Source organism: Copidosoma floridanum, unplaced genomic scaffold (assembly GCF_036245765.1).
Source record: "Copidosoma floridanum isolate Cflo_tuat_1 unplaced genomic scaffold, Cflo_Japanese_pri ptg000009l, whole genome shotgun sequence".
In the NCBI taxonomy this organism is placed as follows: Eukaryota; Metazoa; Arthropoda; class Insecta; order Hymenoptera; family Encyrtidae; genus Copidosoma; species Copidosoma floridanum.
The window spans coordinates 2,618,226-2,634,965 of NW_028321886.1; the positions used below are offsets into that span (position 1 = coordinate 2,618,226).

At 39.1% G+C, this 16,740-nt stretch overlaps 1 protein-coding gene across 1 annotated transcript in view; it reads left to right on the forward strand.

Moving 5' to 3' along the window:
- Window positions 1-368: 368 nt before the first annotated feature.
- LOC111643304 (uncharacterized) overlaps window positions 369-16,740 on the forward strand; it is a 34,401-nt gene continuing 18,029 nt past the window's right edge. The window contains exon 1 of the mRNA XM_089589549.1: window positions 369-900. Within this exon, the coding sequence (XP_089445675.1) occupies window positions 798-900 (103 nt within the window). The 5' untranslated portion in view covers window positions 369-797. The remainder of the gene's footprint in view (window positions 901-16,740) is intronic.

A 16,740-nucleotide genomic window follows, 5' to 3' on the forward strand; every position in this document is an offset into this window, starting at 1 on the left:
GAAGGGCAAGCCGATCGCCCGCCACCTCGTATACAGTATACCTGGAAAACCATGAGGGGATGAGGCGTCACGAGCACCAACATGCCCCAAGCAACTGAACTCGTGTGGGCCATCCACCCACACCCACACACACGCAATCTTTGAGCAAAGGGTGGACCTGCAAGTGCGGGGGAAGGGGTGGCGTGTCAGCGGCGACGGCGGGCATGCGCCTCCAGTGGTAGCAGCGCCGGTGACGCGGTCGGGGCCCCCCTCATTCTCTCGTGCTACGCCGCACCGCGAGTACATTGCACTCGGGAAGTTGGTGCGCGCCTCGAACGACGTTTGCTCCGATATGTAGGCAATGGGCCCAGTTGTTGAAAAAACTCCGTCTCTCCGGCATCGCGTCTACCAAAACGTAAACAATAGCACCACGTGTGGCGAGCAAATTGTGTTGTTCCTACCGGATGGGGTGCTACGCATTTCGGAGCAGTGGGTGTTTGAATAACAGTGAAGTTACGATCAACGTGGGCCAACTACTGACCGCAAAATCGGCAAATTACTTTTATTAACAACAGTTGGTACCTTTGACGACGCTGACGTGCCAGTGACTTGGTGTTGTCGTAATTACCAATTTCGGTGAGGCTGCATGTACACATAACGACTCTTGTGGTGTGAGATGGAGTCACCAACTCCTCCTAGGTAGCTTCCACGGTTGGATTCCACAGTGGCGTACATTATTTATATACAAATCTCAAATTGCTTAGAACAATAGCCACAACAAATGCTTGACATTTGAGGAAATAGTAAAGAGTGTAAACATGGCTCAGTCAAAGGGTAACAGTGACAATAGCAATAGAGCCGTGTCTCGCTCTGACTGTTCGCTGGCGCTTACTTTGATGGCTCTCCTGCTCCTCATAACGGGTAAGTGTTACTTTCATTACTCCTCCCGCAAAGTGCATTGTTGAATGGGTTTCGCGTTTCATTCACTGCCCCCCCCCCCCCGACACGTATACCTCGACTGGGCAGTTGCAACTTTAGTGTAGCGAAGACATTGCGTTAGTAGTACCTGCAACGTCATCCCCGTCTTTGTCGCCGGTGTTGCTGCTGTTGTTGCTGCGGACCACGTGCATTAATTGGAAAGACGATACGGCTTGCGACCGCGAGAATGAATTTACGGGCCGGCTGGGTAATCTCTCGGGCTCCTCGTTCGCAAGTTTAATTGAGAATAGCGAGGCGAGCACCTCCTCACGGCTGTGGTTCTCGGACGTAATTGTCGAGGCAAGTCGCAATGACTGCGAGAGAGAAACAAAAGACGCGTTCCGCATAATGCACCTGACGAATGACAACAACTTGCTCAAGTAGAAGGCTATACTATTCACCAAGACTCCGCCAAGTTGTTCATTTGAGGAGTTGCAAGTTGTTGACGCAGCCGTAGATGTACATCCTAAATTGTGGCCTACATACATACTTATTAGTAGCTTAAATGTTGGGTGTTTGCTAGCGAAGTAAAGGAGTATTTAGCCACGGTGTAGTATTTCTCTTTCCTCCCAACTCTTGTGTTGATCCTCCAAAGTGAGCCGCAAATGAATCAAATAATCAGTAAATCATTTGTACGAGGTGTTTGTATAGTCTTTGCGATAATCAGCTATCAAAGTATAGTATTTTTAGTTTTTCGTGAGGAGATAAATTAAACTTTAATATTGAATAAAAAAACGTGCTAAATTTACTGTGAGCTCATATATTTATCGTTTATATTACGTAATTTTAAAGAAGAAAGGTATAAGAATAGGGGCACTAACGACTAAAAAAAGGAGAAGGGAGGGAGAGGTTTTTTTTTATATCCGTGTAAAATGAAAAGCAAATGAAATACTACTACTGTGTGGATAAGAGAAGAGACTGTGTAAAAGACTGATTGAGAAACGTAGAAGGTGAGGGAGAATGAGAAGAAAAAGATGAATACCTTTGGTATGGTTTCAGAATTTAATAGAATCAAATGAGGATATAAAAGCACCAGATATATGTATTACACGACTGTGAGAGTGCGACAATGAAAAAAATATTGTGAATTTTTTACCAACTTTGATGATTCATATCAGCCCTTGAAGAGTTTTGCATGTACACGATTTTTTCAGTTATCCTTACCACCCGTTTGAAAAGTAAGAAATTTGATGCATGGATGAATTTTTTTTTACCTTGTGGGCTTTGATGATAATTCAGAGTGTAAATTACTTAAACTCTAATTACGAGATCTCTTTTATTGTGATGTCTCATTTTATTAGCGTCTCTTTAGTGATTCATTAATAAAAATAACGTTATTTGACTTTTGTTTCTTTTCGAAAAATACCTCAGCCTGAACTTACCGAGTTCAAAGATCTCTTTTGTTATTTTGTGGTTCCTACATTAAAGAATTAGAGATATTTACATGAGATGTAAAAATGATCTCTGATGTTAACCTTTTCAAAATCGTTTTTTTTTTCTTCCTTTTTTTTATAATACTGAGACTTTCAATGCGTATTTTGAAATAGATTCAACGAGAAAATATTCATGATTTAAAGAACAATGAATTCCATTCACTTGATTTACTTAGGATTGCTACACTTCAATTTGAGGGGTAAAATATTAACTTTTTAAAAATAAAAATTTTTTAAAATCAGGAAAATTAAAAAAAAACAAAACAAAACATTCCTTGATATAGAATACATAAGTTATCCAAACATACTTATTTAGTTGAAAATATTTTCACGTTAAGACTACTTCAAAATATCTGTTGAAACTTCAAATATAAACAGTTTAGGATTGTAAACTTTAGGGGTTATTTTCACCCCTTCAAAGTATATACCAAAGCATTAATAATATACATACCTTTAATTTTTTTTGTATACTACTGAATACCCAAAAATGAAATTCATGAAAAAGTAATAAATATTTAAAAAAGATACACGTACCGAATAGAGAGAAAGAGGAGGTTTGTATGAACTAAATTTAGAGAAGTGTAATATTAGTTTATAATATGTAAATGATTTGATTACATTCCTTTCAAGCCTGGGTGACAAGCCCAACGAGCAATTTCGGCCTTTGCTGAAAAGAGAAAGAACGTAGGAGGCTCCCACAGTTTTCAGTGCGGCTCATTTTAATTGCACCCCTTCCTGGTGCATCTACATACTGCCCAGAGTAACCCTTCCTCTGGATCCCCATCTCTTTTGAACCTACCCTTGATTACAAGCTCAAGGTGGGGACGAACAAATTCATTTGGATTCGTCCCTCCTCGACTTCTTCCGTCTCTCGGCGGCCACCCCAACAACCCTCGAACGGAGGATAGCCGAGATGAGCTGTCGGAAGGTACCATTTTCCAATTTCCTCGGCGCTTCTATTAGAGTGCATTCGTACTTTTGCATACAAATACGCTTAACTGCAGGCTGTTGTTGGGGAGGAGAAAAAAAAAACAACTAAAGGTCCCCGGACTCGTTTTCTCGTTGCTGCTACCGCTGGTGCTGCTTATGATTATGCATCACGCTGTTTCTAGGGTGATTTAAATTTTTTTTTTTCTCAAGAGAGAGATAGAGAATGTATCCAACTTCTTTCCTGCAGTAGCTGCTCCACATAAAAATTACGCAATTGTGCTCGGTGCAAGAAAGCCACTCGAAATACCGTACTCTGGTAATCCTACCTGCATACCCCTTCTTTTCCTTATCGCTAAAGCCAATTTAACTTTGCATAAATACTTTTTTCTCTCACGTACACCTAAAAGACTAAGAATTTTTTATCCAAATCTCAAGCGAACAAGATAAATAAGAAAAAATATTTTTGAAAGCGAATATTATTATTATTTTATGTCAATTAGTTTTATAAATCTTTTAAAATAAGTAGCCATGAAAATTGAATTCATTTTACTCCCCAGAAATAAAAATTTTTTTTTTAAATAAAGGTAGCCAAGTTTCAAGGAAATCTAGAAACACATTTGGAAAAAAAAATCTATATTACAATCATTACAAAAAACAGAAATAACAATAGTGGTGGACGTTATCTCTTTCTATTGACACCACTTACATCAACCCTGGAAGTGTCCAATTTTCAATTAACTGATTCTTGAAAAGAAACCAAGTCTTAATACCTGTTTTTTTTTTACCGTGTTATCGAATTTTAATGTAAGAAATATGTTCTCATAATTACATCGTAGCTCTTTTTAAAAAAATTTAAAATCGAGTCTCCTGCATCGTAAGGTGTACGAAAAAAACATATATATATTGTATACATAAATCGCGCGCCACATATATCCTGGTGTTACCTGGGATTCAAGCAACCTTGCTTACGAACGTATTATACTTATGGCCTCCTGTATTCGACCTCGTTTTCATGCATCAGTATAGCTGCAGCAATGATCCCTATTCCGCGTACGCGCAAACAACCTCCAGTGTGTGCACCAACCAGATAATTAAATTAAGCTTGTATCTATACTCGTACCCCCCCCCCTCTCAGCCCTGTAAATTCCCATCCCTAATTTCGATCTCTTCTCCGTTTGTGCTCTAGTTATACATCAAAGTCATTTAGAGTCGAACAATGAGTCAATCGCTTGTGGCTACAACGATATGCCCTCAGATCGTCTCTCTATAGCAATAATAATGAATAGAAAATTACTACAGCGATGGCAATTGTTACAGGTACTATACGTACATAGCCGTATGAGCCCCAGGATCGTTGTTACATGTTACCCGATAACTAACTGCAACTAGAGCTCAACTTGTTACGTGGATCAAGCTTTTACCATTGTGTTGGTTATACAATTAGCATCGCACTACCTTATTGTGCTTAAATATGAGGGAGCTAAATTGTCAAGTTGTCCATTGATTTTATCAATTTCTCTCTCTATCTCTATCTTGCACAACTTTTGTGGTTTTATTCTTTCATGAATAGGTCTGTATATTAGTACAGCTTTCAATGAAAATCAGCTTTGAAAATCAGCTATGGCCCAACTCGTTATCTTATTCCTTACAATAGATAAATAGCGTAAATACTGTGAGTAATCCTTAGTAACAGGTAACCGGCATCACAGCTATTCCACAAGAGAGGAAGAGATAATCTCATGAGTCTAACAAGTAACTACGTATAGGTAAAAAGTGGAAGTATGAAAAATAAGACGACATCGGTGCATGATTAGTGCATAAAAAGCACCTTAATCCTACCAACCCTTTGGTGCCATTTTTCAAGAATAAATTTGAAGGAATTAGAGACCACAAGCGAGAAATTCAAGGAAAAACGCCGTTACGTTATAAATGTGGTGGCTAGAAGTTTACTTGCACAACAACAAAAACAAGCTTATCCATTTTCGTTTTTTCATTAGTTATTGTTAAATACAAGATCATGAAAACAAAGCTAAGCCTTATTTTTTAATCAAGGATAACAGTGGCCATGGTAATCAACCATCTCAACCAATTCCCGCGTATGCAACACCTACGAAACACCCAAGTCATAGGTTATCGCTTTCGGACAACCATCAGCAAAAAACTTTATGATTTTCGACCCGTACTTTATCTCACCCATCGACACCCCATCATATATAGATTCGTTGTGTCGATAAACCAAAACTACATCGTCTACGTACTTGAAATTCCGTTTCATTATTGGCCAGCCACCTCCGATGTACTCCCCATCGCGAGCGCAGCATGTACATTTCGAGGCGTGCTCTGCTATCCCCGTTCCTCGAAAGTTTAACTCACTGATTTCTCTCTTTGGTGCGGGTAACGTGTGTACGTGTATTGAAAGAAACGGGCGCAGCGGGGAGCCGACAATGAGCGGTTGTTTTCTCGCTTAGGCGCGTTCACTCGTGACTTGAAACCGAAGGGGGGGGGTACTGCGTCTCGCCGATGGCCACCACCACTGATGCAGTTGAGCGGCGTCCGTTTTTTCGCCAGACGAGGCCAACACCCGTGTAAGCTCCATTGAAATCATAAAGCTCGGCGGGTACTCTTCATCGTCACGGGCTCGTAAACGCTCGCGAGTAGCAGCGGCCCGCCCCCCTCCGTTTCCTTCCTTCCTACGCTCTTTGCCCCGCGTACACGAGGTGTTGAGATTTTTATGGTAAGAGCCCTTTAGACTTTAAAGCCTCCCCGCCCCCTTTTTCTCGCCATCGTAAGGCAATTATCGTCTTGGAAACGAGGTTTTTTTAGATTTTTACCCATCCCAAAAAACACCTTTTTTTCCTCCGAAGATAATTTTTTGGCAATTGTTTTCAGTAAATTTTGTTTCTTTGCTTTCGACTGCATATACGCAAAATCACCTTCATTTGATAAAACGTCAAGTGGAACCAATTGAAAAAACATGTATTGATGCACCTTAAATCCCAAAACATCGTGTACAAACACACGAACGAGCACTTGTCTCTCTTTGTTCTTTCACCACTTGCATTTAAAGTAAAACTTATTTTTGGGCAAAGAAAACATTGGAAAATACCTTCGCAGAAACCCACTACTGCCCTTCACTTTGACGAAACAACAGGCCCAAAGGTAAATTAAGTTCTCTCGGCAACGAAAAGAGACGAGCTCACGTTGGGAAGCCTTTACCCAATCCATAGAAGAATGAGCTCGAAACAAATGAACAACATCTTTTTTTTACCGAGAAGCCAAAGCAGCGACCTTATGGTTTTGCGCAAAAAGGCCGAACGAACCGAGGGAGACACAATGGCTGGACCCCAGAGAAAGTACACCTATATATACGCGTGTGCTTGTGCACTTTGTCGATGAACAGGGGGAATTTGCTCCACTCGAGGTTTTTGTCTCTGGGAACTCTTTCGCCGGAGTCCCCGGGCACCCTTGCACTACTCGCTACCGAAGACACGGGTAAGGGTGAGGAGAATGCGCGAATCAGAGTTCCATGCTCGTCGCGTGCCAAACCAAATTAAAGCGCGAAAAAAGAGTCCCAGCTGGTGACTGGGCAGCAAAACATCGTTTGCTAGTAGGTATGTGCGGCTGGTTGGGCGCGTTATGAGCCTCCGAGGGAGGGCCGACCACGGAATTCGCATGTGCGGCTGCGTGCCTGTCTGACTGTGGGTCTCTAACGAGCTGCACTGCCGGCTCATCCCTTCGTTGCCCTTTCGCCCCCGATACTTCCCCTCTTGTGACCACACGTGTGCTAGCACATTTATACTTTGGTACTAGCTTTGCGGTAAAACTCTTTTAATTCCTGTAGGAATACTTTGGTTCTGTAGATGGTTGTTAGATCTTAACAGTTTTATCATTACTTATCGGAAATGTCACTTTTTTGTCACTCAGAAAATACTAAAAACTGTATGTAACATTCTATTTTTACTCTGACAATGAGAGTATTTATAACTTTAAACTTTAATGAACTTGCACCCCTGTTTTTATATGCATAGTAGTTCGTGTATATACTTGTGAACTAATCTCAAGAAAACTAAAATTAAAAAATTTTTTGTTTTTAGCTTTCTAATCAAATATTTTTAATAGTCACAAGTTAATGCTAGAGTTATGCATAGATAACCTTATAGCGATCAGAGAGACATGACAAGTAAAAAAATATTTAAAAAATAGCAAGTATTGTTAGTATAAAAATAATAATAGAATCAATAACAATATTTATAATAATAATAAAAATAATGATGATAATAATAATAACAATAATCATTGAATCAATAATAAAAGTACTGGAGAGGAGTTGAAACTATAGGGAACTGATATTCGAAATGTTTTTAGAAATTCTGTTACGAAAAGCTTTATCATAATATCAGAGCAGAGACTTTTTGTCGATCAAAAAATGTTTTATGGCCTTGTATATTCTGAAGATATTTTTCATTAGAGTTACCAGTGCCTGATATATGGGTTAAAAGCTGTGGACACATAACAGGGCGTATTGGAGCGTTGCGCCTTTCGTCGTACGTATACCTTCGACACGAGTATAAAGTAAGGAAATTCAATGCAGTTGATGGGTGTCTATGTATATATCGGTCTGTAAAAGCAGAGCTGTTAGGGGAAAAGGACAAAAAAAGCAGGCAACTCACAAGAAATGTATTTGAAGGAGGCGAGAACGACGGGTGGATGGGTAAGAGAGCTTTGGCGTCGTGAAATTTTGTTACGATACGACCCCTTGTTTTTTTTTTATACCAAAAAGATTTTACCTCCATACGCATGAAAATTTCTAGTCTTTAGAAGCTTAGATGCAAGCTTGTAAAAGGTTTGAAGATTTTTTATGCTTTTAAGTTGTTAAGATGAGTAACTTCGGCAACTAAGGCATCTTACAAAAGTTATAAATCAAAACGATAATTCAGTGATACACATTTTTTTTTTGTATTCTTGTTAACATTGATATTATTAGTTATTTAGTTATTCAGGGGTGAAAGCCAATTGCAATAATATTTTGTGTACAGTTTAATGATACATAAAAATAGTTTATTACACACATCAAAGACCACATGTTTCTTTAGGTTTTTTGATTTTTATTTTTTTTTTCTTAGGAGGCAATATTCTTCTTGTGTAAGCAACAATACAAAAAAAAAAAAAAAAAAAAGAAAAAGACAAACTTGGGTGAAACAAGGCGATCAATTATGGGATGTCGCAATGATAGGATTTACGCGTACGCATGGATACATAGATTAAGACTCCTCCTCGGATCTCGTAATCTTGGGGAAAACGTAAGAAACGGTATAAGCTATATCCCAGCCATCAATTCCATGGCTAACGTATTTATTTTGACGAGAAAACCGACAGACGTAAGGGAATAACGTAGACGAGAGACAAAGAATAAAGGGGTGGGCATAGGAGAGAAGCACAAGGTGGGAATGGCTGGTTAATTTTAGAGCGACGGAGGATCGTCAAGCTCTTTCTACAAAAAGCATAAAAAGGGGCTGAGTAGGGGAGGGAGACGAAGAGAGGAAATCGAACGGGAGAAGCGGAGGCTCTCTCGGGCAAAGATGTTTAATAATACACCCGCGGGAGGAGAAAGGGAAACCCCAAATGTAAGGGGTCCAAAAGTACAGTTGTGTAAGTGAAGTGGTGGCGCGCGGATTGTGATAATAAACGATGTGTGGATCTACTCGCAAAGTGCATATGTGCACACCACCACTTGGACGTGTGGGAGTTGGATTCTCCTTTACTGTCGCGTTCTTTCCACCCATAGGAGCGGCATTTCCGGTATAGAAGATATGGATCGCTTCATACCTAGAATTATTAATGCTACGGAATTCCGTACCCATTTAAAAGTCAATGTAAATAATATAAATATTTCTTCAAATCTAAGTTTGGCAAACAAACCTTTGGTACAAGGCACACTAATCCTAATGAGCAATCATCTGGTAAACAAGCTTTTTTACTCCATATTTAGACCGACTGTAAGACTAATTCCATAAAAATATCGTTGGATCAAAAAATAGTTGTTCCTAAAAATACACGGTATTGATAAGACATTCGTGAAAATATTTTCAAAATTATTAATCGAGCTTTGAGGAGATGAAAAGCTTTCGCGTAATAAATAATGTAAATTTTATTTTAAAACTATAAAATTTAGTTAACGAAGCTTTGTCTTTATAATTAAAAAAAATCATTAAAAAAATTACTTTCTGAATGTATTCTTTAAAAATCACTCGTTATTTATCAATATATGAATCAGAGATCGTTTATTGGTCTACTATTCAATAAAAATCTATTTTTAATTATAGTTGAGGGTCCTCCAGAAAAAAAGTGTCCACTGGCTGTTGTAGTTAGCAGTATAGTTTATACTCACATTTTTTAAATTGACGATTAAAGTACTTTAAAGTAAGGGTTGCAAATTTCTAAAAATTAACTATAACCAGTGTTGGAAACTTTTTTTTCTGATGTGAAATTTATAGTTTTTAGAGTCTGAAAACTATTCCACAACATTTTTTTACTATTTGAATTAACCTACTTATGTTTTGTTAATATGCCATTGTATCAACTAATTTAATAGTATAATTTCATTAAACAATAAAGAAATGTTCAAACGAACAAGGCTATCAAACCAATAAAACTTGTGCCTATGTCAGAAAGACATTTAAGAACTAAGAGCTCTTGAACTGATCTATCAATTAATAATCGATAGCTGACTCAGCTCGTATAGTTTTAAACTTTGCAGTTTTCCAGTTTATAAGGTGAAAAACGGCAAAATACTACTACCATTTATAGTATAACTTATAAGTTCCCCTTCAAATTTTTCTTCAGAAGTACAGGGTGTGTGTGCTTACATTACAGACCACGATATCGGCTTTCCGTCTCTCTTTCTCTTTCTCTCTCTCTCTGTCTTTTTTCTTGTCACAGGGGAATCAGCAGGAAAATTTATGAGACGGCTTAGGCATGTCGAAAAACTTATTTATCCGACTTCACGGAGATGGATACCGAAGCATCGTTTATCGCTCAGTTGCTGTAAGGCCTCTTTTTCTTTTTTCCTCCCCCCCCCCCCATTTTCCTTCTCTCCACTGAAAAATCTTGTTCCGAGAGACATCAATTCTCCTTTGACGTCACCCCGCAGTCTAGCTCGGAATAGAATATCTTCCAGGTCCTAATTATTCCGAAAACCCGAGAATGTGACGGTGGAGTGACGATAGGTGAAATAGGGGATGATGCTTGATTAATGCGATCCAATCGTTAACTGAGATATTTCACTTTGCTTGTCCATCAGTTTGTCTATTATCAACTGCTACATACATACACTTCATGGGTACCCCTTTGTGCACTTTGGAAGACATGTATGTGCATTGCATTTGAATGTGCAAAATTTTAACAAACGGAGGTCTCAGCATTTACCCAATTGAAGGGCACGAGCTTGTCACTGATGCTGCCATGGACTGGCACTATAGCCAAGTGCGAGTGCTATTTCTGTATAGCATAGCTTCTCCCTCACTCACACTTTGCCATTACCAAGTACTACTGGAAAAGCAAATGATCGCGTACACACTCGTATCGTGTTATTTTGGTCGCATCTGCTCTCTGGACTTTGAAGAGGCTTTCCCTCGCCACACTGTCAACACGTGCTTTGCAATGCGTCACCGGAAGGTCGCACTGACTATATGAATAAACAATTCGTAGCCACTTCGTTTTTGTTGTCCCCTTTTGTTCTCACTCGCACGTTAATACAAACATATCCCTGAAATGCATGAGTATCGAGTGACATTGCTTTTGTTCATATCATTGCGTTTTTCTTTGGCAAAAAAGTTTGTAATCAATGATGTACCGATTTTATTCAATTTTACTGTAACGAAGAAGACAGTGGATCATGTAAGGCAGTAAAGCAATTTTGGGGAGTTTTGAATTCCGACGCTTATTACGACATGCACCTTATTGGAAAAGCACTGCTAAGTATCTGTTATTATAAATAAAATAATATTGAGTTGAGCGTCATTCAAAGTGTTCTCTTTCGCTCAAGAAAGTATTCGCCGCATTTTGTAAAAACGAAACGTAAGTAAATCTATCTTGTGACGAAATCAAAGAGGAAAACAGAAAAAAAATTGATTGCTCTTGGTGCTCCCCCTTTTTTTCCACGCAAGCTCATCCCGTTCAGGCACAGATTTAAATCCAGTAAAAAGGTCACCCCGGAAAATATATTCCCCAAATGTTTTTCCTGCCTCTTCCTGCTCAGCCAGGTTATCTCTTCTTTTTTGCTCGGCTTGTCCTCTGTTTTTTCAAGTTCTTTTTTTTCTCTTCTCCACGAGAGCGTGCACTCTTTTAATAAAGTCCCCTGAAAATACACGTAAAAACAGTATGGGCTAAATGAATGACAGTGGGATGGGGAGCAGAGGAACGGAGAGCACCACTGCGAGCCGTACGTGGAAGGGGACCAGGAGTGAAGTTGTGCGAAGAAAGTTGTAACGAGTGAAAATGCCAACATATTTTTTTGTGTCGTTAGTTGTCCTCAGTCTTCTAGTTTTCTTTCCTAAGAACAGCAGCAGTGATCGTTTCAAGTACGTAACAATAAGCAGTACAAAATTTCGTTGTGAATCGTAGATAAATTATTTAACTTTTACAAAAATAGCAAAAATATTTCGAAAAACTGCAATTTTATGCACGTACAAAGTTCGTTTGAATAAATTAAACTATGAACGGGATAACTTGATCGAACTTTCATGAAAATACGCAGAAAACATAATGGCAAAAAAAGAAATTCCTAGTCGTGCAAACGATTTCCAAGTCCATGGGTATCTCTCATCAATGGAAATATATTTTTAAAAACGTCGGGAACAATAATACCGTTGGGTCAAAGGAAAAGTAAGGGGTGACCTGAGAAAGAGCAAGACATATTGAAATCCATTACCCTCACACCCCTTACCTTCCTAAGTCATCCGAAAAGAAAAGAGTAAAGGGCACCAAGTGTGCGAGACAACGGCACGAGAAACCGAGAAAACAATACATTATTAGGGGCACCAAAAAATCGAGGGAATACGGAACAGGAGATGATACGGGGGAATAGTGAGGTAAAGGCACAGGAGGGTAATATTGTTGGCTGCGGCGTGTGCCATCGGGGATGGGTCTTCAAGGATCAGGCTGGCTTGCTCGGGAGAACACGCAGCACCTATCCCCGGCTCTGGTGGTCACCCCGAGCTCGTCTTTCATGGTGCCCCGTCGTTTTGTATCCTGGGTCGCACTTGACAGACGTCCTCATGATATAGTAATTGTGTGAGCAACTGCGAATGCCCGTGTCCACAGAGTGAGAAAGAGAGAGACAAAGAGAGAGAGAGAGTTGCACGAGCATTGTATTATTACGTAGCTGACCACAGAAATGAGAGGGAGAGAGAGAGAGAGAGAGAGAGAGAGAGGAGTTCACGCCTCGTAAATCGTCAAGATTTCCACACCCAAGCCAAGACATCCCCCTATTGTGCTCTCACACTTGCACACTCGCGGCGAAAGGGTCATAAAGTTGCTGTGTATAGGCAGTGCTCATGTCATGCAGCTTAAACCTTCGTTCTCTCTCTCTCTCTTATGCAGTTTTAAGAAATGAAACCTAAGCTGAAATGTATCTCAGGACTTATTTAATGCTACGAGTAATACTAACATTTTCTTAAAATTATTAAAAAAAAAAAAAAACTCATTCCAATACTTGAGACGAATATTATACTCAGACACACGTACGTAACTGTAAAAATATTATTTTCAATCTAAATTTTGGATATAAGTTGTACAGGCAAAGCATAAACATTCAAACATATGTTTGTGTGATACACACACAAAGTTATTAAAAAATACTTGATGAAAAACCATTTCCTTTTTGTCTTTTTGCTATTTTTATTGCATAGCAATGAGTTTTGCTTATATTAACGAGTTACTTTGAAAAAATAAAATCTGTACCAAGAATAAATATTTTAAAATTAATGTGTCTGTAACCACATATACGTACAAATGCAATTTAATGGCTGAAAAGTCTGGCGCGAAGAGGAGGGCGCAAGGCTGGAGAGGAAAATGTGCCGCTACCACAGCTGGCGTCGTCGCTCGGGACACGTTTTTACCGCCGATGCTTGCCTAATCGCATATAAATGTGCGTCGATACCAGCAGCCAACCAACCAACCTTCCAGATGACGCCTCCAAAACTTTTGGGACAGCATGTAGGTAATTTACGTGTAGGTCTGGCATATTAAACAGCAAAAAGGTTATATCCATATAATCTCACGTTTTAATATCAATATGGATTAAAATCTTAACTAACACTTAACTTGGATATAATTTAGCACTGCCGTGGTTAAAGTTGAAAATCTTGTTTTAATGATAAAAATAATAACAATCGTTTGAATTTTATGCTTCAAAAATTAAGTTTTGGTGACTGTATACATAACACGAAGCGCTTACTGTTGATAAACGATTCCATGTTGATTACATAAATTGAATCAGTAATTATCGAGAAGCTATGGACACAGTGTCCTAGTAAGGGAGCTAATACATAATGCAATTTGCACTTTATTTGAAGCTCAAGTGCAGTATAAAAAATACACGTAAAACTATAAATTATTTCTCAAAAGAGGTGATGAAATTGAAGCACAAAATTATTAGAGTGCCAAACATATTCCCAAAATTCCATAGCGAGAGCAAAAGATTGTAGATTGGATTACATTAGATTTTTATTTTTTTCAGTTATGTGTGTGGGAGAGTGGGAGAAAGAGAGATTGAGATTGAGAGGTAGTGCGATGATGTTTTGCATTAACAAAATACTTGAGCCAACTTTTATCTCTCTTTGGGTTGAGTTCATTATTCATGTCGCGCTCACGCGGGGCGGAGGAAACGAGGCGTACGTAAATGAAAAATAAAAAAAAAGTAGTTCTGCGATATAAAGCGAGTAGACCATCACAGTGGCTCAAGAATATTATTTTACTTATCCAAACTTGCAGAGAACAACAGCAGCAGTAAATACGTATAATATTAAATAAAAAGTGGAGTGGCAGACCGATGCAAAGGAGTAAGAAGAAAGGAATGAGGCGGAATGAGGTGGGGAGAAGACAGTTTACTTTACAGTGATCGATGCGAGATAGTGCAAATAAAAATGAGGAAATAATGCCAGAGTAATAGGGCTATTGTACCTATTACTCGCAAGACCAAACAATGGGGTGTGGCGACGCGTGCACGCTTCCTTCGACACGCATTAAACACATCGCGTGCACGCGCGTATGCATCTATATAACATAGTCCGCACCACCGGAAGGGCCACGCGTGCAGCACACTAGCATCGCTCGAAAATGTGTATACATCGGCCACGAACGCGTTGAGATTAACGAGCAGATGAGTCGTAAAAATTGTCAGCATAAATTCTCGGGGCGCATTACCGGTGACAGCATTATTTACCAAGCCCTGACCGCTGGAATATTAACCGTTACCTGTATACGTTTATGAGAGAGAAAAAGTGAAAAGATAAATTAAATAAAAGCTAGCAGCGAAAAAAATAACCCATGTTAAAATCACCTGTGATATGCATACGGTGCAGAATTACAGGTTCAACTTCTTCGACTATTTCGACTCTTTTTTTCGATCATTTTAATAGTTCACGTTTTTCAACCAATTACCTTCTCTTATCTGTCTACCATTTAACTATAAATGCCATGACGTATATTTGTAAGTACTTTCATTTTATGAACCGTGAAATATTTTCCTTAAAAAAGGGTTAAACTATTATTTACGTAGTTATTTTAAGGATAGACTGTAAACATGTGATACGTACATGAGACTCGTGAGATTTGATACTTTTTAGTTTCGAGCTCATTGAGCGACGAAAGCTTTGGTGGTCCCCGATACTCGGCGAATCGGAAAAATAAGGTAAGAGAGCAGAGGAGAAGTGCTGGCGGTGCAGCCAAGTGTGAAGCACCTGCATCGACTGAATTTTCCATAGATATCTTCTTTGTCGCGCTAAAAGCTCTGCTCCATGATTGATTATTAGAGAAATATTGGTGAGTTACACCTAGATTATTGCAACGAACTGACATTATTCAACTACATTAATGTAGCAAAACAGTATAAGCAGTAATTAGTCCGTGAAATGGAAATTGGATAGTGTAATTCTGGGGTTGGAGGTCCGTGCAGTAGTTGAAGTTGCACGAATCAAGTGGATAAAGAAAATTGTATGAAAAACTTGGGCAACATTATTGTGCAACAAATCCATAAAGAATTGAAAAGAGAATGTAAAAGGATGTCCCCACTTGCAGGATAAAACTTGGCAGACACACTTGCCAAGTCTATACTACGAAGCACTGCATCTAGATCAATTTTACGAGAGCCCCATAGCGTGCACGGTAATTAAATGGTTGGCAGCCGTCCCAGATATCGTCAAAAGCCAATAAGGCAAGCTTTTGTATGTTTTTCCTCCTTTGTCTCTTTCTCTCGGTCTTTAATATCAGTCAGGTAATAAAAATTCCTTGTCTCGGTGCCGGCCGATCCTCGAAATGTTCAGAAAAGATCGAAAGAAAAGACAAAGTCAGATTGACGAAAAACGACGGCAACATTCCAAGCCAAGCAAAATCCTCCTGGCTGCAGTATTTTCCTCCCACGCGAGTTTCACTCGCATATTTACCATTCCCACCATCCCAGCTCTTCGGGGCTGGCGTTCTTATCGATATCCTCTCTATCTCTTTCCTCACTCTCGTTCTCGCCTATACTGCTCCCGCTGTTACCTTCTCCTTGCTCTTGACGTATCACTTTTCTAGCCATCGGTGGCGGACGTTCTCTCGATTTCCAACTTATTGACAAAATACAGCTACTACAGAGATTCAAGAAGTAAAATACCCAACCCAGAAAAAACTGTTTTTTTTTTTTTTTTTTTTTTTTTCTAGAAAATATTATATTTATCACAAATATTACACTTGTACTAATTTGCTAATAATGTGTTCTACTTGAATAAGCTCTAATAAGGACCAAATCTTCTCTACACATGATTGGACTCACGCTCATCTACGAAATAACTTTGTTTAGCAAATATCTTTCTAATTTACTGCAAACGAGAAATCTTAACTAACGATCTTTATTCTTCTTATTCAAGTATACTGTGCATTGATTTCAATTACAATCCAGTAGACTTCACTCGTCTGTGGAGTATAGCGTCGCCTGTTGTCTTGGCCACGATTAGTTTCAACGTTTTAGAGTATCCCTTCCCATCTCACGCGCCCAACGAATAAGTATACTCACTCATTGTCCGATGCATCCTGGATCTCCTTAGCGAGTATTATACACGTGCATGCCCTTCTTCTTTCTCCTTTGCATTTGAAATTTATACCCACGACACCAGCTTTATTTCTTTCCCAAGCGTCTACGTGTATACGTACCAGTGCCAGC